This window comes from Lepidochelys kempii, chromosome 2, assembly GCF_965140265.1.
Source record: "Lepidochelys kempii isolate rLepKem1 chromosome 2, rLepKem1.hap2, whole genome shotgun sequence".
Classification (NCBI taxonomy): domain Eukaryota; kingdom Metazoa; phylum Chordata; order Testudines; family Cheloniidae; genus Lepidochelys; species Lepidochelys kempii.
Window position 1 is genome coordinate 173,604,479 of NC_133257.1, and position 16,642 is coordinate 173,621,120.

The following is a 16,642-nucleotide window of genomic DNA, read 5'->3' on the forward strand; positions in this document are numbered from 1 at the left end:
TTATATGTCACACCTATCACATACCCCCTGAGAGAGTTAAACTATTAGGCTGAGCGTTAAACCAGAAGGCTCCCACCTTTGGTGGGACACTAGAAGAGAGTGTGTATAGCTACAATGGGAATATGAGGAGTCAGTACAGATTTAACAGGAGAGAGCATTAAATAGACATCTGCACTCCAAGAACATCCCTAGGGACCCCATGATTCTGAAAGTACCCAGGCTCTGTTCAGATTCCGGAGGCTTAGAACACCAGAGGCTGAATTCCCCTTACAGCAGTCTGGTGGGCTGCTGGGAGGAAGAGCCGGACCACATCTGGCAACAATTAGTCAGTGTACCTTTGAGGTCAAATACAGTGTAAAGTGTGAATAGTTTATGAAGTGTTGTTCCATTCCTTGATACTGTAATGTCATACACATATATTGTTTTATCGAATAATATATGTGTATGTTCATATGCAAACTAGGGCCATGCAAATTGCCTGAGAAGCCTTTGGAGTTCCAACATTTGAATTCCCCTGACAGAGAACCATGTGTAGAAACCTTGGCCAGTCATAATATTGCAGAAATATTTTAACACAACATAACATGAAGTACTAAATTAAAAATACATCCCATAATTGCATATTTCCTAATTTAATGGAAAGAGGACAATTACTTAAGAAATAGCAAAATTAATTACGACAAAGGTATTCGTTAACAGTGTAGGCTATTAACATTTCTAATCATCAGAACTCCTTTACCTTTATTTTTCTCAAATGAAATATTTGATACAGTATGTTAACATGTGCCAGAGTATGTTTTATTCACCTGGTAACAGCAGCAAAATGTCAATATCTCTCAACACTAAAAGATCAAGGGTGTCAGATAGCAGATTTTTTATCATATGCTGACCTTTTGCTAAAATGAAAGTCATGTGTAAATCTAATCGCACAATATATGTACATACTGTAATCTGGGAAAAGGGTTTGCTTTTCATGAGGAAGTCCTAGGGGTATGTCAAGGTTCCTTCCCCACTCTTAACTCTAGGGTACAGATGTGGGAACCTGCATGAAAGACCCCCTACGCCTATTCTTACCAGTTTAAGTTAAAAACTTCCTCAAGGTACAAACTTTGCCTTGCCCTTGAACCGTATGCTGCCACCACCAAGCGTGTTAAACAAAGAACAGGGAAAGAGCCCTCTTGAAGATGTCTTCCCCCAAAATATTCCCCCCAAGCCCTACACCCCCTTTCTTGGGGAAGGCTTGATAAAAATCCTCACCAATTTGTACAGGTGAACACAGACCCAAACCCTTGGATCTTAAGAACAATGAAAAATCAATCAGGTTCTTAAAAGAAGAATTTTAATTAAAGAAAGGAATCAGGATGGTAAATACCTTACAGGGTAATCAGATTCAAAACATAGAGAATCCCTCTAGGTAAAACCTTAAGTTACAAAAAGACACAAAAACAGAAATATACATTCCATTCAGCACAGCCTATTTTACCAGCCATTAAACAAAAGGAAATCTAATGCATTTCTAGCTAGATTACTTACTAACTTTTTACAGGAGTTCTGAGCTGCATTCCTGATCTGTTCCCAGCGAAAGCATCATGCAGACAGACAGACTCTTTGTTTCCCACCCCCTCTCCAGCTTTGAAAGTATCCTGTCTCCTCATTGGTCATTTTGGTCAGGTGCCAGCGAGGTTATCTTAGCTTCTTAACCCTTTACAAGTGAAAGGGTTTTTCCTCTGGCCAGGAGGGATTTTATAGCACTGTATACAGAAAGGTGGTACCCCTTCCCTTTATATTTATGACAGGGTATAAGGGAGAAGGGAAAGGTGCTTTTACCATGTACAACTGCCAGAGGCTATTTTGTTAAATGTTAGCCAGTGCCAAACTGGATATATGGAGAGAGATACAATGTATCAATTCTGAGTGTGCATATATATATATATATTGGGCAACATATAGTTTCAAAGCTGGGGAAATATATTCACATTTAATGCATCTGGACAAGTGGCCTAATTTCTGGAGAAGCTGGGCACAGCTCCCACAACTGATCTAGATGTTTTACATGCCCAAGTCCTTTGAAAATTAAGCTGATTGAATGCCTAAATATGGATTTAGGAGCCTAACTTTAAGCACCTACGTTTAAAATTTTGGCAATTTTATACAGACAGACACATATTCCTCAGGATAAGAACCAAGTGTCTGAAAGGAACCCCTAAGAAAGGAATGCCTGAACAACAATGCATTCTTATGTGCTCTGGCTGAAATCTCCCTCCGCTGCCCCAATGGGCTAATTAACCCCTTTGCAGAGGCCTATGCACAAGGACTGTCTACCACTTCACTTACACTTAATCCTATTTTGAAGATTTGTATGGAACATAAGTGATGCATAGGCTTGACGTTGGCCCTCAGCACAGAGGTGTTTGTATGTGTGCTGGATTAATATCCTTTATCATTTACGCTCTAGGATACCACACTAGTGTTATTTACCTGGCTCTCATAGTTAGGCAGAGGAAGACTACGCAGCAGAAACATAATGTCCCATAATCAGCATCCCATACAAAGACCAGCCCATTCCCAGAATGTAAATGTATATTTCTTATGCAACTTAACACAATTATACATATTACTAGGCCCTTAAAATTCCACTTGTTCTATAGAGGCAAGTATGATTAAATAGTCTTATATTTATTTTAAACGGGGACTCTAAAGATTCCCCCTTTTGGGGAAGAAAAAAGTGGAATTTTAAGGTTTCTAGACTGAAAGACTAATTACAATACCCTGCGTCAGCACACTCAGTAGTTGCTTGCATGAGACGATGAATCGTACACCTATACATTGCATTATTAGCTAGGTTTACTGAACTAGCAGAACCATTGTTCTGATCTGATCTAACAGCTTGAGTGTTCCTTTTAATCTTCTTAAGCACCCATTGCAACTTTTGTTATTTTGCTCCAAAACAACATATTGCTGTGATGAACAGGAAACACTCTAGAAGCATTTGGCTTAAATACATTTTGCCATTTAATTTAAGATGTTCCCTGGCTGGTATTTTTCTGGATATCTTTTAAACATTCACTCAATTTATTTACATAAAACCTTTTTTCCCCCCTTGCACAAAAATGAGCATGCTATCTCTCTTCTTTACAACACAAAACTGTTGTTTCTCAGCACAGCTCTTCTTCTTGGGGGTTTTAAAGATACATAGGCAGCAAGTGCTTGAAGTATAAAAGTATCCTGTCAATACACTATCTATTTTGTAAGGATATAATGGTAGTGACAGTTACATCATATCCACATTATTGTTTGGTTTCACTAGAGCAAAAGCAATATTCCTTTCCTGTGGCCATATTCTTCTTGTCATGGGGTCTCAATCTGTAGGTTGGCAACATGCAGAAGATGCTGAGCCACAGTGACTTCAGTGGAAGTTATAGGTGCTCAGCCCTTTTCAAGTTTTAGATCCAAAGGGGTGGTTCGCTATGGGAACTGAATAGAGAACATCCTATCTAAATTAAAAGGTCATAATGGGAAGGGGAGATTGGGGCAATAGGGACCCTAAAAAAAGAAGGGAGCAAGGTCTAGAGCAGCCCTTGTGATGTGGGGCAAGAAAAGTGCTGAGGGGGAGCTGAACTCTGGCCCAGGAACGGTGGGATGATGTCAGTAAGACAGGTGACACCCATCCATTTTCACCAGGGTGGGGTAGAACTCCAAGCTGATTTCTACCTTGTTCCCATTAGAGATAAGGTCACCTGTGTTCAGACAGCTGTTATCTAGGGCTCAAAGGACCTAAATCACAGTTGCTTCTACTTCTCCCACACCAACTGACATCAAATGTCAAATGAAAGAGGCGCAAAGCTTCATTGTGAAGCCAATAACACATATACCCTGAAAAGCTGAGTTGGGGGCCTGAATATACTTGTTAATAAATATGCAAACTAGGGTAGTCTGACTACTGAGACATATAGGACCTTTTAAATGTATTACTCAATAGTTGAGGGATGAGCATTTTGCTCTCCTTTATCATTTACTGTAAGTTTTATAAAACCCCTAAGGACATTTACGTAGGCTGGGATTTTCAAAGGAGCCCAAGGGAGTGACACACTCAAATCCCATGAACTTTCAATAGGAAATGAGCACTTAACTTGACCATCTCAGACATAGCAAATATTGCAAGAGGATACAGTACCAGAAGCTCTTTTTCCTACCAATGCTATCTTCACTGTTTCAGATCAGCACTGACTATGGCTGGGTGTCAGCATGGCTGCTTTGTCTCTACAGGAGCATTCTGTGATTGAGTTGCTCAATACAGAGATTGTACTATTCCAATACTAAGCAGGATCAGACTCTCCTGCAGTGCACAAGTGCATATCAACCTGTTGCCCATATTTTCTCAGAGGTTTGGTTGCATTTTTAAGTAGTAATTTTGACATAACAAGCAGCAAAGGAGAAATGTATTTTTTTTTAATCAGGAAGAAATTGGAGAAACTAGAGTCTTCACTGAGATGAATGGGTTTGGAAAGGGAATAAGGAGTGAATTAGAAAGCCCAAAATAGAAATGTTGTGTATAACTTTTGTGCTCAATTAAAACATATTATATCTTGGATGAAAACATCCCTTTTCTTTCCATCAGCTGGTGAGATTCCCAAGTCCTATGCTATATCATTAGTAGGGAGTAAACATTGGTAAAAACCTTTGGACATAATGTGTCAAATTTAGCTCTGGTATAAACAGAATCAACATCCATTCTATGGATTTAACAATCACTTAGTCCAGGGCTTTATTCACTCTAAGGGACCAAAAGCTGCTTTCTCTGAATATCAATGGAGTCATACAGATGTCAGGATTGAACAGAATATGACTCTCAGCTTGTGTATCAGATGTCTCGACTCTAACTTTCCTAACAACCTGTAACTCAACCTTATTTCAGAAGCTACTTCCTTGTACTCATGATCCTCAAGAATAAGAAAACGAGATAGAAGATGACAGCTGATCAGGACTTATGCTAGCATAGTCAAATTAAAAACAACAATAATCATAATGACTAATTAAATATAAGCAGCCTCCAAATGCATGGAATAAAAATAGCTAGATTCTTCCAATTTTCTTTAGGATGGGCCTAAAGAAATAGACATCTTCTATTCCCACTCCACTGCACTGCAGTATATTTATAAGTTCTGCACTGGAGTATATTCAAAAGTTCTGAGCATTCTCTTTTACCCCAGCACTATACAGTGTAGGACATGTTTGCATTATATTCAGCAAGATGAATATGACCCACTTATAGCATCTATATTGGGGTTAGGGGAGAGGAACAATATCAAACACAGAAACACATCTGATACGTATTTTGCAGACAGATAGCTGGATATAGTTTATATAGATATACATCTATATTGATACCTATACATTATACTAATATGAAACGCCCCAACAGATTGATGTATGTGGGGAAACCTCCTGAACTCTTAAAATTAGAAACTCAAAATACAAGAGTGTAGTTAGGAAAGGTGATCAGAATTCACGCGGTGCTAGGTATTTTTATGGAAAAAAGGCACATTCACTCATCTTATTAAAATTCATGGGAATTGAAAATATCCCAAAGCCCAAAAGGGGTTGGGTCAGAAAATCTGTTTAGCAGAAATGGGAAACTTACTCCAAATTCACCTTGAAAGCACTTTCCTCATCACAGTCCTAGTGAGAGACTTTTGATTTGTCTCTTACCTAGCAGGTAATTATTGAACTTATTTTTCCCCTGACTAATGCATACAAAAGGGGATCATTTCAACATTTTATGCAGATTATTATGGTTTGTTCTTACCGAGGTCTTTGTTGGAATTATTTCCTTTTTACTCTATCTCCCCTAACCAGCTTTTCTTTTTTATTTCCTTTTATCCCCCATATTTTGTCCCCTGGCTGTATCATTTGATATTATAATTGCTTTATATTGTTGAATATTGCTGAACTCTACATTTCAATTTTCCTTTGTCCCTATGACACAGAGGCCCATTTGTGGTTCACTCCTCTGTGTCAGCAACTTTTGTCAGGCCTGACATACTCACTACACCTAACACACCATTACTATAATCTGTATCTAACTAAAAGACATTTTGTAATATATAATTGGACAATTAATAACTCACTAACCATTAACATTCTTGCATGATGTGCATACGTGGTTTATATTAAGAGTTATGGACATATGCTGGAATCATGGCTAAGGTGTGTTTAAAGTAGGCATGTATGGGGAAATTGGTAAAAAAGTCTGCCCTAGACAAAGGAATGTGTTTGCTTCTTTGACCAGCCTGGTTGACAGGCAAAAACAATGAAGGTCAATGTACATATTAGGTAAACAAAGCTACCAAGCAGGAATGAGGAGAAACTTTATCAGGACTATAAAGACAGGGGGTCTGAACCTCAAATGATAAAGAATTGAACCAACTGATTGTAACAATATTACTGTTTTATAAAAGTATAAGTGAAGTGTTTTATGAAAGCCTATGAGACACTGGTGACTAATATCATTGTGAACTGTAGGTATTAAACTATATAAGGAATTAAGGATACTCATTGATATTATAATTTACAGTCTGTGACCAAACAAAGGGAGAAACAGGTTTTATCCAGGTAGGAAGGAAGACAGCTATCTACTTGTCTCCAAAGAAATTAGGTAAGGTGTGACTAAAACCAATGGAAGCCCCACTTACATAGAAATCATCAGAGGGATTGGTAGTCTGTAGGAAGGGAAGAATAGATAAAGTCATCCTGCTTCTTGAAACAAGGTAATTGGATGTTGGAAGATATAAGCCATCTTTGGCATCTGTCACTAGACAGACACAAGGGGTCAGAGCTCTTGCAAGCTGAGAAAGGTGGGTCCTTCAACCAATGGGGATTGAAGTCTCTGGGAACTGAACACAGGTAAGAAACCTACTTAGGCAAAGACAAGGGAAGCCAGCACCTTGTACTTCTGTGGAAGGTCTAGACAGAGAGAAAGTCAGCCATGGCTGGAAAGAAGGAAGACTGGTGAGAAAAAAAATCTTGAACAAAGCATGTATCTTGCTAGATTAAGTTTTAGACTTTTGGATGCATTTTTCACTCTATTTGCTTGTAACTATTTCTAACTTTATCTCGTGTACTTAAACTTTATCTTCCTTTCTTAATAAATTTATTTAACTTTTTTAATCTAACCGAACACTGAGTTTAATTTAAAGTGAATGTTAACTCCAGCTGCTGGGTTTTGTCTCTTTAAAGGAGAAAACACACCTTATTATTCCTCTAAATATTGCAGGAGAGAGGTGGATTTTGCAGAGCACAGGGTTTGGGACTGTGGATGCATTGAGATCATCTGCTAACATTAACCAAGTCTGGTAAAGACAAGAGTGTGTCTGTAATCATTGCTGGCACGCTGTTTGATACGAAGTAATTGAATCAGAACTGTACCTTATACAGAACATGAAGTGCATGCTGGCTGCTGGCTGTGTCCCCTCCCCCAGGCAGGAAGCCACAAGTAGCAGAAGCATTTTGGGGGCATTCAGGGTTATAATACAAGTGGTGGCATGACCTCTGGCTGGTCTGAATTAAACCCCAGAATGTGACAGTCCCCCTGTTTTTTCCTTTATTTTCAGATTTACTGTTGTCAAAGAACATCATCATTTAGGTGTACGTGAAAGGAAGTTGGGTCTTAACTAAAGCTCATATGCTGCCACTCTCAGGTGAGTAAAAGCATTGGACGGTGAAAACCCAGTGGAAAGCTCTCTGTATTCTAAATTCTTCTTAAAGGGATTTCAAATGGAGCTGCAAGCATGTAATTGACTAGAATTTGACCCTGTGAGTTTAAACTTTCAAAGCCAGATCCTCAGCTGGTAAAAATTAATTAACATGATTAAGAATCTGGTCCGCCACAATACAGAGTCCCTGTCTTCATGATGCTCTCTATACTGACTCCCACTCCTCCCTGGCAGCCTGGCTCCCTAAGAACCCACTGCCACTGTCTGACCCCTTGCACCTGTCCTCTAATCCTTCTTAATGGTCTATAGAGTGAAGAAGGAGAGATACTGCAGCAGTAAATACTGAGTGAATTTCCAATTAAAAATAAAGTCAGCACGTTGTGTGGCAGAGACAACTCAAAATTAGCCATTTAAACTATTCAAAGAGGGCTCACATGTTGGGACTTACAGTGGTTTCTGTTTATATCCCCCAAAGCTGTTTTGTTTTTGTTTTTTGAATCAGATATAGGGCAGGGACAGTGTCCTCAAGAATGGACAAAAGAAAGGGCTGTTCTTTCCAGATATGGAAACTTCTGTTACATGAAAGTGATTATAATAGCCAAAATCCCAGATTGGATTCTAAGCCTCAATGCTAGTTGTTCTGATGTGTTCTTCAAAAGAAAGGAAGAGAGAAAGGATTCCTTGTTTTGTTTTTTCTCTAATGCCTTTGTCTAGGGAAAAGAAAGAAAATGCAGGCCATCAGTGTTCCCAAGGGATTGGTTATACTATATATTGGGGAAACCAACTAGATAAAGGGATATAAAGATAAAATGTTCTGTCTAGAAGGTCTGAGTTGTTGAACTGCTCTTGTGGTTTCCACCTCAAGAAGATAGGAATCCATTTTTGTTAATTAGGCATTGTGTGGTGAATAAGTCATATCTATGATTCTAAACTTTTGCAGGTGATAGCCAAGGTGAACAGAACATGGACGTTAAGAGATCCACAATCCTCCCCACAAAATCACAGAGCTTGTTTGTAACAAAGGAAGGGTGGGGGGGAATCTTTCAGGCAGAGAGTCAGTATTTAATGCGAGTAAAGGACCTTCCCCAAAACCCTCAGCAACTTGGGCAAACAAACATTCAAAGCTTAAAATAAACCAGCTAAAGGTTTGAAGCTTTCCCCTTCAAGGTATGGAGAGCAGTTTTTCCTTCTTCAAGCAGCATATCAGCCATCAATGAAACTGTTCTGTTTTATATACTCTTCAGTCAAATAGCTGCAACTGCTCTTCCCCCTTTCCTTGTGCTCCTGAGGGGAATTTCTTGGGGTTCAAACTCCGTCTTTGAAATACTCTCTTAGGTCTCAACCCTGCAAACACTGCTACTTTTAAGTGACTTTCCATATATGAACAGTCCTGTTGAGTTCAGTGAGACTGCTCCCACATGGCAAGTTACATTCATAAGTGTTTGCAAGAAGCACCTTATTCCTTAAAGAGCACATGGCAAAGTCTAGAATTCACACATGGCACTTTCTCTTCTTTCCTAACTTTTTTTCCCTTTCTTTTTAATGTTTTTTCCACTTCATATTATATCTTAGGTTTTTCAACACATCAATATGGTACAAATATGACAACCTTTATGTAACATACATGTGAAATGAATTCCTTTTAAATCCTTACTCCTACTCTGCATATTTGGTGAAGTTCATTTTCAATAAAAAAAATTTAAAATGACTTCAGTAAAAGAACTCTTTTATTCTGAGCTTTATCATAAAATAGCACAATATTAAATCTTCTTGCCTATAACAAAGGCCAGTACCTCTTTTGCTAGACACAATACCTATTAATTAATTTGGATTCCCAATTCTTCATTGTGCCTTCCACATATATATTTTAAAAGGAAGAAGCCTCTCCTATGGCTACCTTTAGGAAGAGGAGGATAAGCAATAGCTTTGTTTTTTTGCAGGTAAAACACTGGGTTAAACTTTTCAGAAGAAGGAGTAAATTAATTGCTGCTGTGTGACAGGTGAAAGGCCAAAACAAAAGTTCCATTACTGCCTGCAGTAACAAACCCTGCTGTACTGACATGGAATACAAAAGGTCTAAGGCAATACATTCTTTTTCTATTCTTACAGTAGTCAGTTCGTAACTCTAAGGTTTTGTGTTCTCCCGCAGAGAAACTGTGAATGCCACTATTTTTCACATCCTAATTTCTAACCCATTACATTCAATACAATAGACTCTATTCTCACCTGAGGCTGACACTGATCCAGGATTTCCCGAGAATGTCTAGGAATCAGCTTCCAGTTCCAGGAGAAAATTAATCAACTATTCCAAAATCTAGGAATATGGCAACACTCCATTTTGTGGGCCCTGTTGCCACCTCAACAACTGAAACCTGTACGACTCCTGACCTTCCACTCACAGTGGGACATGTCCATAGCTGGCATGAATCCGCATAGCTCCGTTGTCTTCAATGCAGGTTCACTAATTTACATCAGCTGGGGATCTGGCCACATGTGTCTGCCCAATGGCTTAATAAAAAAAATCTGACATTCTCCAAAATTCATGTGTTGGGCGAAGATAAGAATAGGATCCATTTACTGCAGAGGTACAAAACCTGAATTGCTATCGCCATCTTCAGTGATTTTCTAGTTGCCTTATATAACCAAATATATAGTCAATATTTCCCCAGGTATTTAATACCATAAATATACTGAAGGATGAGAATTACTTAGATAACAACATTTTTATAGTTACTTTGATGTTTGTGTGTAAGATATCTGGGAAAGATTTTTATTTTATGTTTTTCAGGAGGGCAAACGTACTTCTTCTAGAACAATAGTTCTCAACCTTTTCCATACTGTGAGTTCATGTTGCAACACACACAGATTTGGAAATCACCCCCCACCCATCTTTATTCCCCCTTCCATCTTGCCACAAAAAAAGAGAACATTGTTGTGATCTCTCTGAGTCCTGATTCTAGAGATCATGACCCCCCAGGTTGAGATCCCATGCCCCAAAAACCTCTTGACAATTTTAATGAAAATCAATGCAGTGGGGAGAAGAGATTCTTAGTGTGTCCATTTGTGAGTCCCACATACAGGGAATAAAATAGAGGAGAATGGAAAGAGCAGGGAAGAAATTATCAGTATTGAACACTAGTTGTACATTATTGCTCATCAGCTTCTGAGAGTTGTCATAAGTCTACATTGATTTTCTTGATCTAGGAATGGAATTCCTAACAGTCAACAATCCTAATGCTAGACTATTATATTTCGGATAAAATTGTATGCTTTTTTCATATATACACAATAAAGGATATATATTTTCCAAAGACGAGTCAGTTTATTCAAAGGAGTGCTCTGCATGACCTAGTGCTTGAGTTTTAGGCCAGTGACTTACCCAAATGTTTCCATCCTGGTGATATGGCTTCCAGTTTCTCCCTGTATCACTATAGAGCATCCGGTATTGAGTCACCCAATCGGAGCTGCTGTATCTGCCTTGCGTTGCAATAGCGCTGATTTGTTTCCTGCTCCCAAAATCCACCTGCAGCCACTGATAATGGTCACTATCTGATGGAGACCAGCCTCCAGCCCCTGTTGAGTTGAAACAAGAGAGACAATCAGACATCTTAATCCAGATGGCTTTTGAAGTGAAGACATTGAAAAGATGCTAGTTGCTGCATATAAGCAGAGAACAACGTAACAGTAACACAATTAAAACATATACAAAAGAAATATTATGAGACCTAAAAAAAACCCTGTCACCTCTTTTATATATGCCACAGGGAAACTCAATTTCTTTCAAGCTGTTTCAGATTGATACTATAACCTTTTTATGATGTAGTTATATGATGTAAAGAGATACCCTACAAATGAGACTATCTTTATAATTCCTTAATTAGAATTTATTAGTATGTGTCAAACTTTAATTGTTTAGAGTTGACCAATTTTCCATGACATCCTTTGTCAGAGTCAGCTGACGCAAATCAGTGACAATCTGTTGATTCCTTATACCCTTTAAATGCTATTTCAAATGAAAAAAGATGATACAAATTAATTGGGAGGGAATAATAGCATGCATCTCTAATTTCCTTCCTTGCCAGTCCAGCATTTCACTGAAATGCGCAGACCTCAAAGAATATCCATCAGCAGTAGTTAAAAAGGAAAGGTATTGCAGAAATGGCTCTGATTTTGATTTGCTGGGTGTACAGGATGTCATAGAGTGCATTAACTGATGCTTGAAAAATGTATTATCGCTCTTTATGGGGCTATGAATTAACTTGATAGTAATATTATTAGCAATATTCTTTTCAGTCACTAGACTGTGTTGAACTGTTCTTAATAAACAAGGACAATGGTGCATAGATAAAAGTGAGTGTCAAGGCATTAAGGCAAGTTCTTACTCTACTAAAGCACAAAATATTAGAGGGGAAAATAGCAGTTAGTTACACACAGGGTTATAAAAGACATTCAGATTGTGGCGTAATGTGCTACACTGAGAAAGTGATGGGGTTTTTGCCAAATTATATCAATAATTGTAAGTATTACATTGGAAAAAAAGCAGAGAATAATTATATTTATACTCAAATGTGAGAGTACTATGCAGAAAAAATCTGCAAAGATTTAAAATGACTCCAAGGATTTGGTCCAAATACATTGCCAGGATCTGGCAGGCACTATGTGATAGTGCAAAACCATTTAGTTTATCATGTGATAACTTCTATTACTTCTTTCCATTGGTAGGATTAAATTTACACCTCAGTCCTTCTTGGCAGCCCCTAGGTTACCTTCTGATCAATCAGCTGGCTTTATTAAAAAAAGCAAACAAACCCCACCAACACAACCACGAAGAACTATGGTCACATGCACATATAGGCAAGATGGTTTTCCATGGGAATCAAAGCCAGAACTTCCATCAGCAGTACCACAGGGCAACTACCAGAGAGAGCCTTTAGTGTGGAGAAAGGAGGCAGTTGAAGAGCCACTGAGACCAACCAGTGGTGGAAGTCAAAGTCACAAAGACTTGGCCTTTTTCAGCACATGCTTCACTTTCTTTATCTAAATTGTTGAGGTGATGATTCCTTCATTGCACGCAAGCTATGGGTGCATGTTGATACCATATTAGCTGTAGTTATCTAGTACAGGAGTGATATAGTGAACTGTGTGTACATGGCTGTGATCCTAAGAGCACCACAGCACCAGCACCAATGTTCCCTCTAATTTTTGACAGGCCGTGTGCCCCAAAAAATTCTTCTGTGCAAATGTTTGTGTGTGTGTGTGTGCGGTGTTTCGCCGCATGTGTGGGGTTTAGGATCCGCGTGCGTGTGCATCTGCACGCAGCTTAGAGGGAACAGTGACAGGCACGCTGTTGTCATAATACTGAAAGGGTGGCCTGTGATATACCATCAGAAAACTAATAACTCACTGATCGTTAATATTCTTGCTTGATATAGGTATGGTAAACCCATAAAGGACTTTATATGTACTGGGAATATGCTCTTAAAATGTACTTGGCAAGCAGTGTCTAAGCCATGCCTGACAAAGAATGTGATTCTGCCTGCTTGAGTGTGTGTCTGATGTAAATTAAGCAAGGTGTCATCAAAGACAAAGGAAAGCCAGTGGGGAAAGATGACTGCATGCCCAGAAAGCCTTCCTTTCTCTTGAAGCAGGGTCAAAGAACTTCAGGAAGAAATAAGCAAAGAAAAAGAGCCATTTTGGCTTCTATCACTTTGAGGTACTAAGGGGTCCAGAGCTCATGAAATCACAGAAAAATGGATCCTTCAACCCAAGGGGGTTCTCTGAGTATAGGTGAAAAACCTGCTTATGAAAAGACTGTAACTTGCTGAAATAAAGTTTTTGTCTTTTTAGAAGCATACTTTTTTACTTTTATTTGCTTGTGATCCTTTCTATCTTTATTCCTTAACCTTGGTATCACTTAATCCTATGAATTTTTGTTTAATAAACTTTTTTTACTTTTACCACAAACCACTTCAGAGCTTGTTTAAAATATAGTGTCTGTTAACCCCCCTTAAGGTAATAAACTACTGGGTACTGTCTCTTTGAGGGAACTTAATTTCTATAAGTGTTCAGTGAGAGGGCTGGACACTACAGGACAAACAGTTTGGGGGAAATTTGGGACTGGGGACTGCTGGGGTCACCTTGCAAAAAGGAACTTGCACCTAGAGTTAAAGGGTAGGTGTTGACACGACCCCTTCCAGGTCTGGGTTGAACCTAAAAGCATCACAATGTCTTGAAATTTTCAAAGGGTGTTATAGATAAATACCATCATGACCAGGGGGTTAGTTTAGTACTCATTTACATGTATAGTATAACGTGGAATTTAAAGTAATTATTAAAAGCATCTATGGTAATATTTATTCATACTCACACACACAATCAGATTTACCAGACTTTTCACAGAAAAATGAATAAGGCAGGACAAAACAGAATATACCCCCTTTATTTCCCCTTTGCACTGGTTTTGAGTGACTAGGTACATTTATTTGTGGATCTAGTAGATTAGCCCCTCCAGTCAATCAATGCCAATATCCCTTTCCAGGTTGGTACATCTGAAGGTGACGGCACACAATGATAAAAAGGTGTCCATGTGAAGGTACTCTGACCACTAGCTTCCTGACCCACTGTAGACAGGGTGTGAGGGGCATAAACAGTACTAAATAGATGCCTTTTAAACCAGTTGCAGTCTTTAAATCACAGAGTGTAAAAGTATACAGAGGTTTCGCAGCAAATGAAATCTGATTGGTTTCTATTATTTCTTTTCCTTTTTAATTTTTTAAATTGAATTTAGAATATATCTAATGTTTAGGATTGAACTCTCTGGAGAAACAATCATTTTATCCATAGAGGAGTATAATATAGAGAGGAACAACAATTAGATTTTCCCCATAATATCCCTACAATGAATTATTTCTGAAGTGCACAATAGCACAAGGTACTACAAGGTATTACACATTATTTAGATTGTAAATATATATTTTGATTATATATATATTACCCCAACTTATATATAATAGCGCCACCTAGTTGATCTATGGGTTGTCTATTAATTATATTGATTATTTAAGAATTCTCAGTTAACACTCTGAGGTTTGATAGGTTCTTGTCGCAAGATCAGGCACAGTATTACTAAAATTACTGTTCAACTACGAACCCTGATGAACACGATTGCAAACACTCACACTTAAGAAAAAAAATTGGTATTTGTAATAGTTTTAGTAATACAGTTAGCAAAGTTACAAACACTGCAACCCACCAAGGTGTTAGAGATATTACAGAATGTGCATCTACGCATTCATATACTCACACCGTCCCTTGCACAACAACTTGAAACATTAGTCATAATCTTCCTCATCACCATCGCCAGTGGTTATCATCCGGATGTCTCCCAATAGGTACATCAACCAGCCTGGGATTCAGTTTTTATAATGTGTTATACTGACACCATTATGCCTAATGCATATTAAGTCGGGGTTTCATCCCCTTTATTTTTATTTCTTCATTTGGGGTGCCCTTTTCCCATAGGTTACTCATCCACGTACATCAAGCTTATTAGCATATATAACACATAAAAATGGGTCATACTGGGTCAGACCAAAGGTCCATCCAGCCCAGTATCCTGTCTACCAACAGTGGCCAATGCCAGGTGCCCTAGAGGGAGTGAACCTAACACGTAATGATCTAGTGATCTCTCTCCTGCCATCTATCTCCACCCTTTGACAAACAGAGGCTAGGGACACCATTCCTTACCCATCCTGGCTAATAGCCATTAATGGACTTAACCTCCATGAATTTATCCAGTTCTCTTTTAAACCCTGTTATAGTCCTAGCCTTCACAACCTCCTCAGGCAAGGAGTCCCAGTGGTTGACTGTGCGCTGAGTGAAGAACAACTTCCTTTTATTTGTTTTAAACCTGCTGCCCATTAATTTCATTTGGAGGCCCCTAGTTCTTATATTATGGGAACAAGTCAATAACTTTTCCTTATTCACTTTCTCCACACCACTCTGATTTTATATACCTCTATCATATCCCCCCTTAGTCTCCTCTTTTCCAAGCTGAAAAGTCCTAGCCTCTTTAATCTCTCTTCATATGGGAGATTCCTTTCCAAACCCCTAATCATTTTAGTTGCCCTTTTCTGAAAATGCCAGTATATCTTTTTTGAGATGAGGGGACCACATCTGTAAGCAGTATTCAAGATGTGGGCGTACCATGGATTTAGATAAGGGCAATAAGATATTCTCTGTCTTATTCTCTATCCCTTTTTTAATGATTTCTAACATCCCATTTGCTTTTTGGACTGCCGCTGCACACTGCGTGAACGTCTTCGGAGAACTATCCACGATGACTCCAAGATCTTTCTCCTGATTAGTTGTAGCTAAATTAGCCCCCCCATCGTATTGTATGTATAGTTGAGGTTATTTTTTCCAATGTGCATTACTTTACATTTATCCATATTAAATTTCATTTGCCATTTTGTTGCCCAATCACTTAGTTTTGTGACATCTTTTTGAAGTTCTTCACAGTCTGCTTTGGTCTTAACTATCTTGAGCAGTTTAGTATCGTCTGCAAACTTTGCCACCTCACTGTTTACCCCTTTCTCCAGATCATTTATGAATAAGTTGAATAGGATTGGTCCTAGGACTGACCCTTGGGGAACACCACTCGTCGCCCCTCTCCATTCTGAAAATTTACCATTTATTCCTACACTTTGTTCCCTGTCTTTTAACCAGTTCTCAGTCCATGAAAGGATCTTCCCTCTTATCCCATGACAACTTAATTTACATAACCTTTGGTGAGGGACCTTGTCAAAGACTTTCTGGAAATCTAAGTACACTATGTCCACTGGATCCCCCTGGTCCACATGTTTGTTGACACCCTCAAAGAACTGTAATAGATTAGTAAGACATTATCTCCCTTTACAGAAACCATGTTG

The 16,642-nt window shown here is 38.6% G+C and overlaps 1 protein-coding gene across 14 annotated transcripts in view; it reads right to left on the reverse strand.

The window, feature by feature from the left end:
* Nucleotides 1-16,642, reverse strand: part of CNTNAP2 (contactin associated protein 2) — a 1,665,145-nt gene that overhangs the window by 1,086,133 nt on the left and 562,370 nt on the right. For all 14 annotated transcript variants that reach the window (XM_073332778.1, XM_073332790.1, XM_073332779.1 and 11 more), the window contains exon 3: nt 11,092-11,285. In XM_073332778.1, coding sequence (XP_073188879.1) covers nt 11,092-11,285 — 194 coding nt within the window. The remainder of the gene's footprint in view (nt 1-11,091; nt 11,286-16,642) is intronic.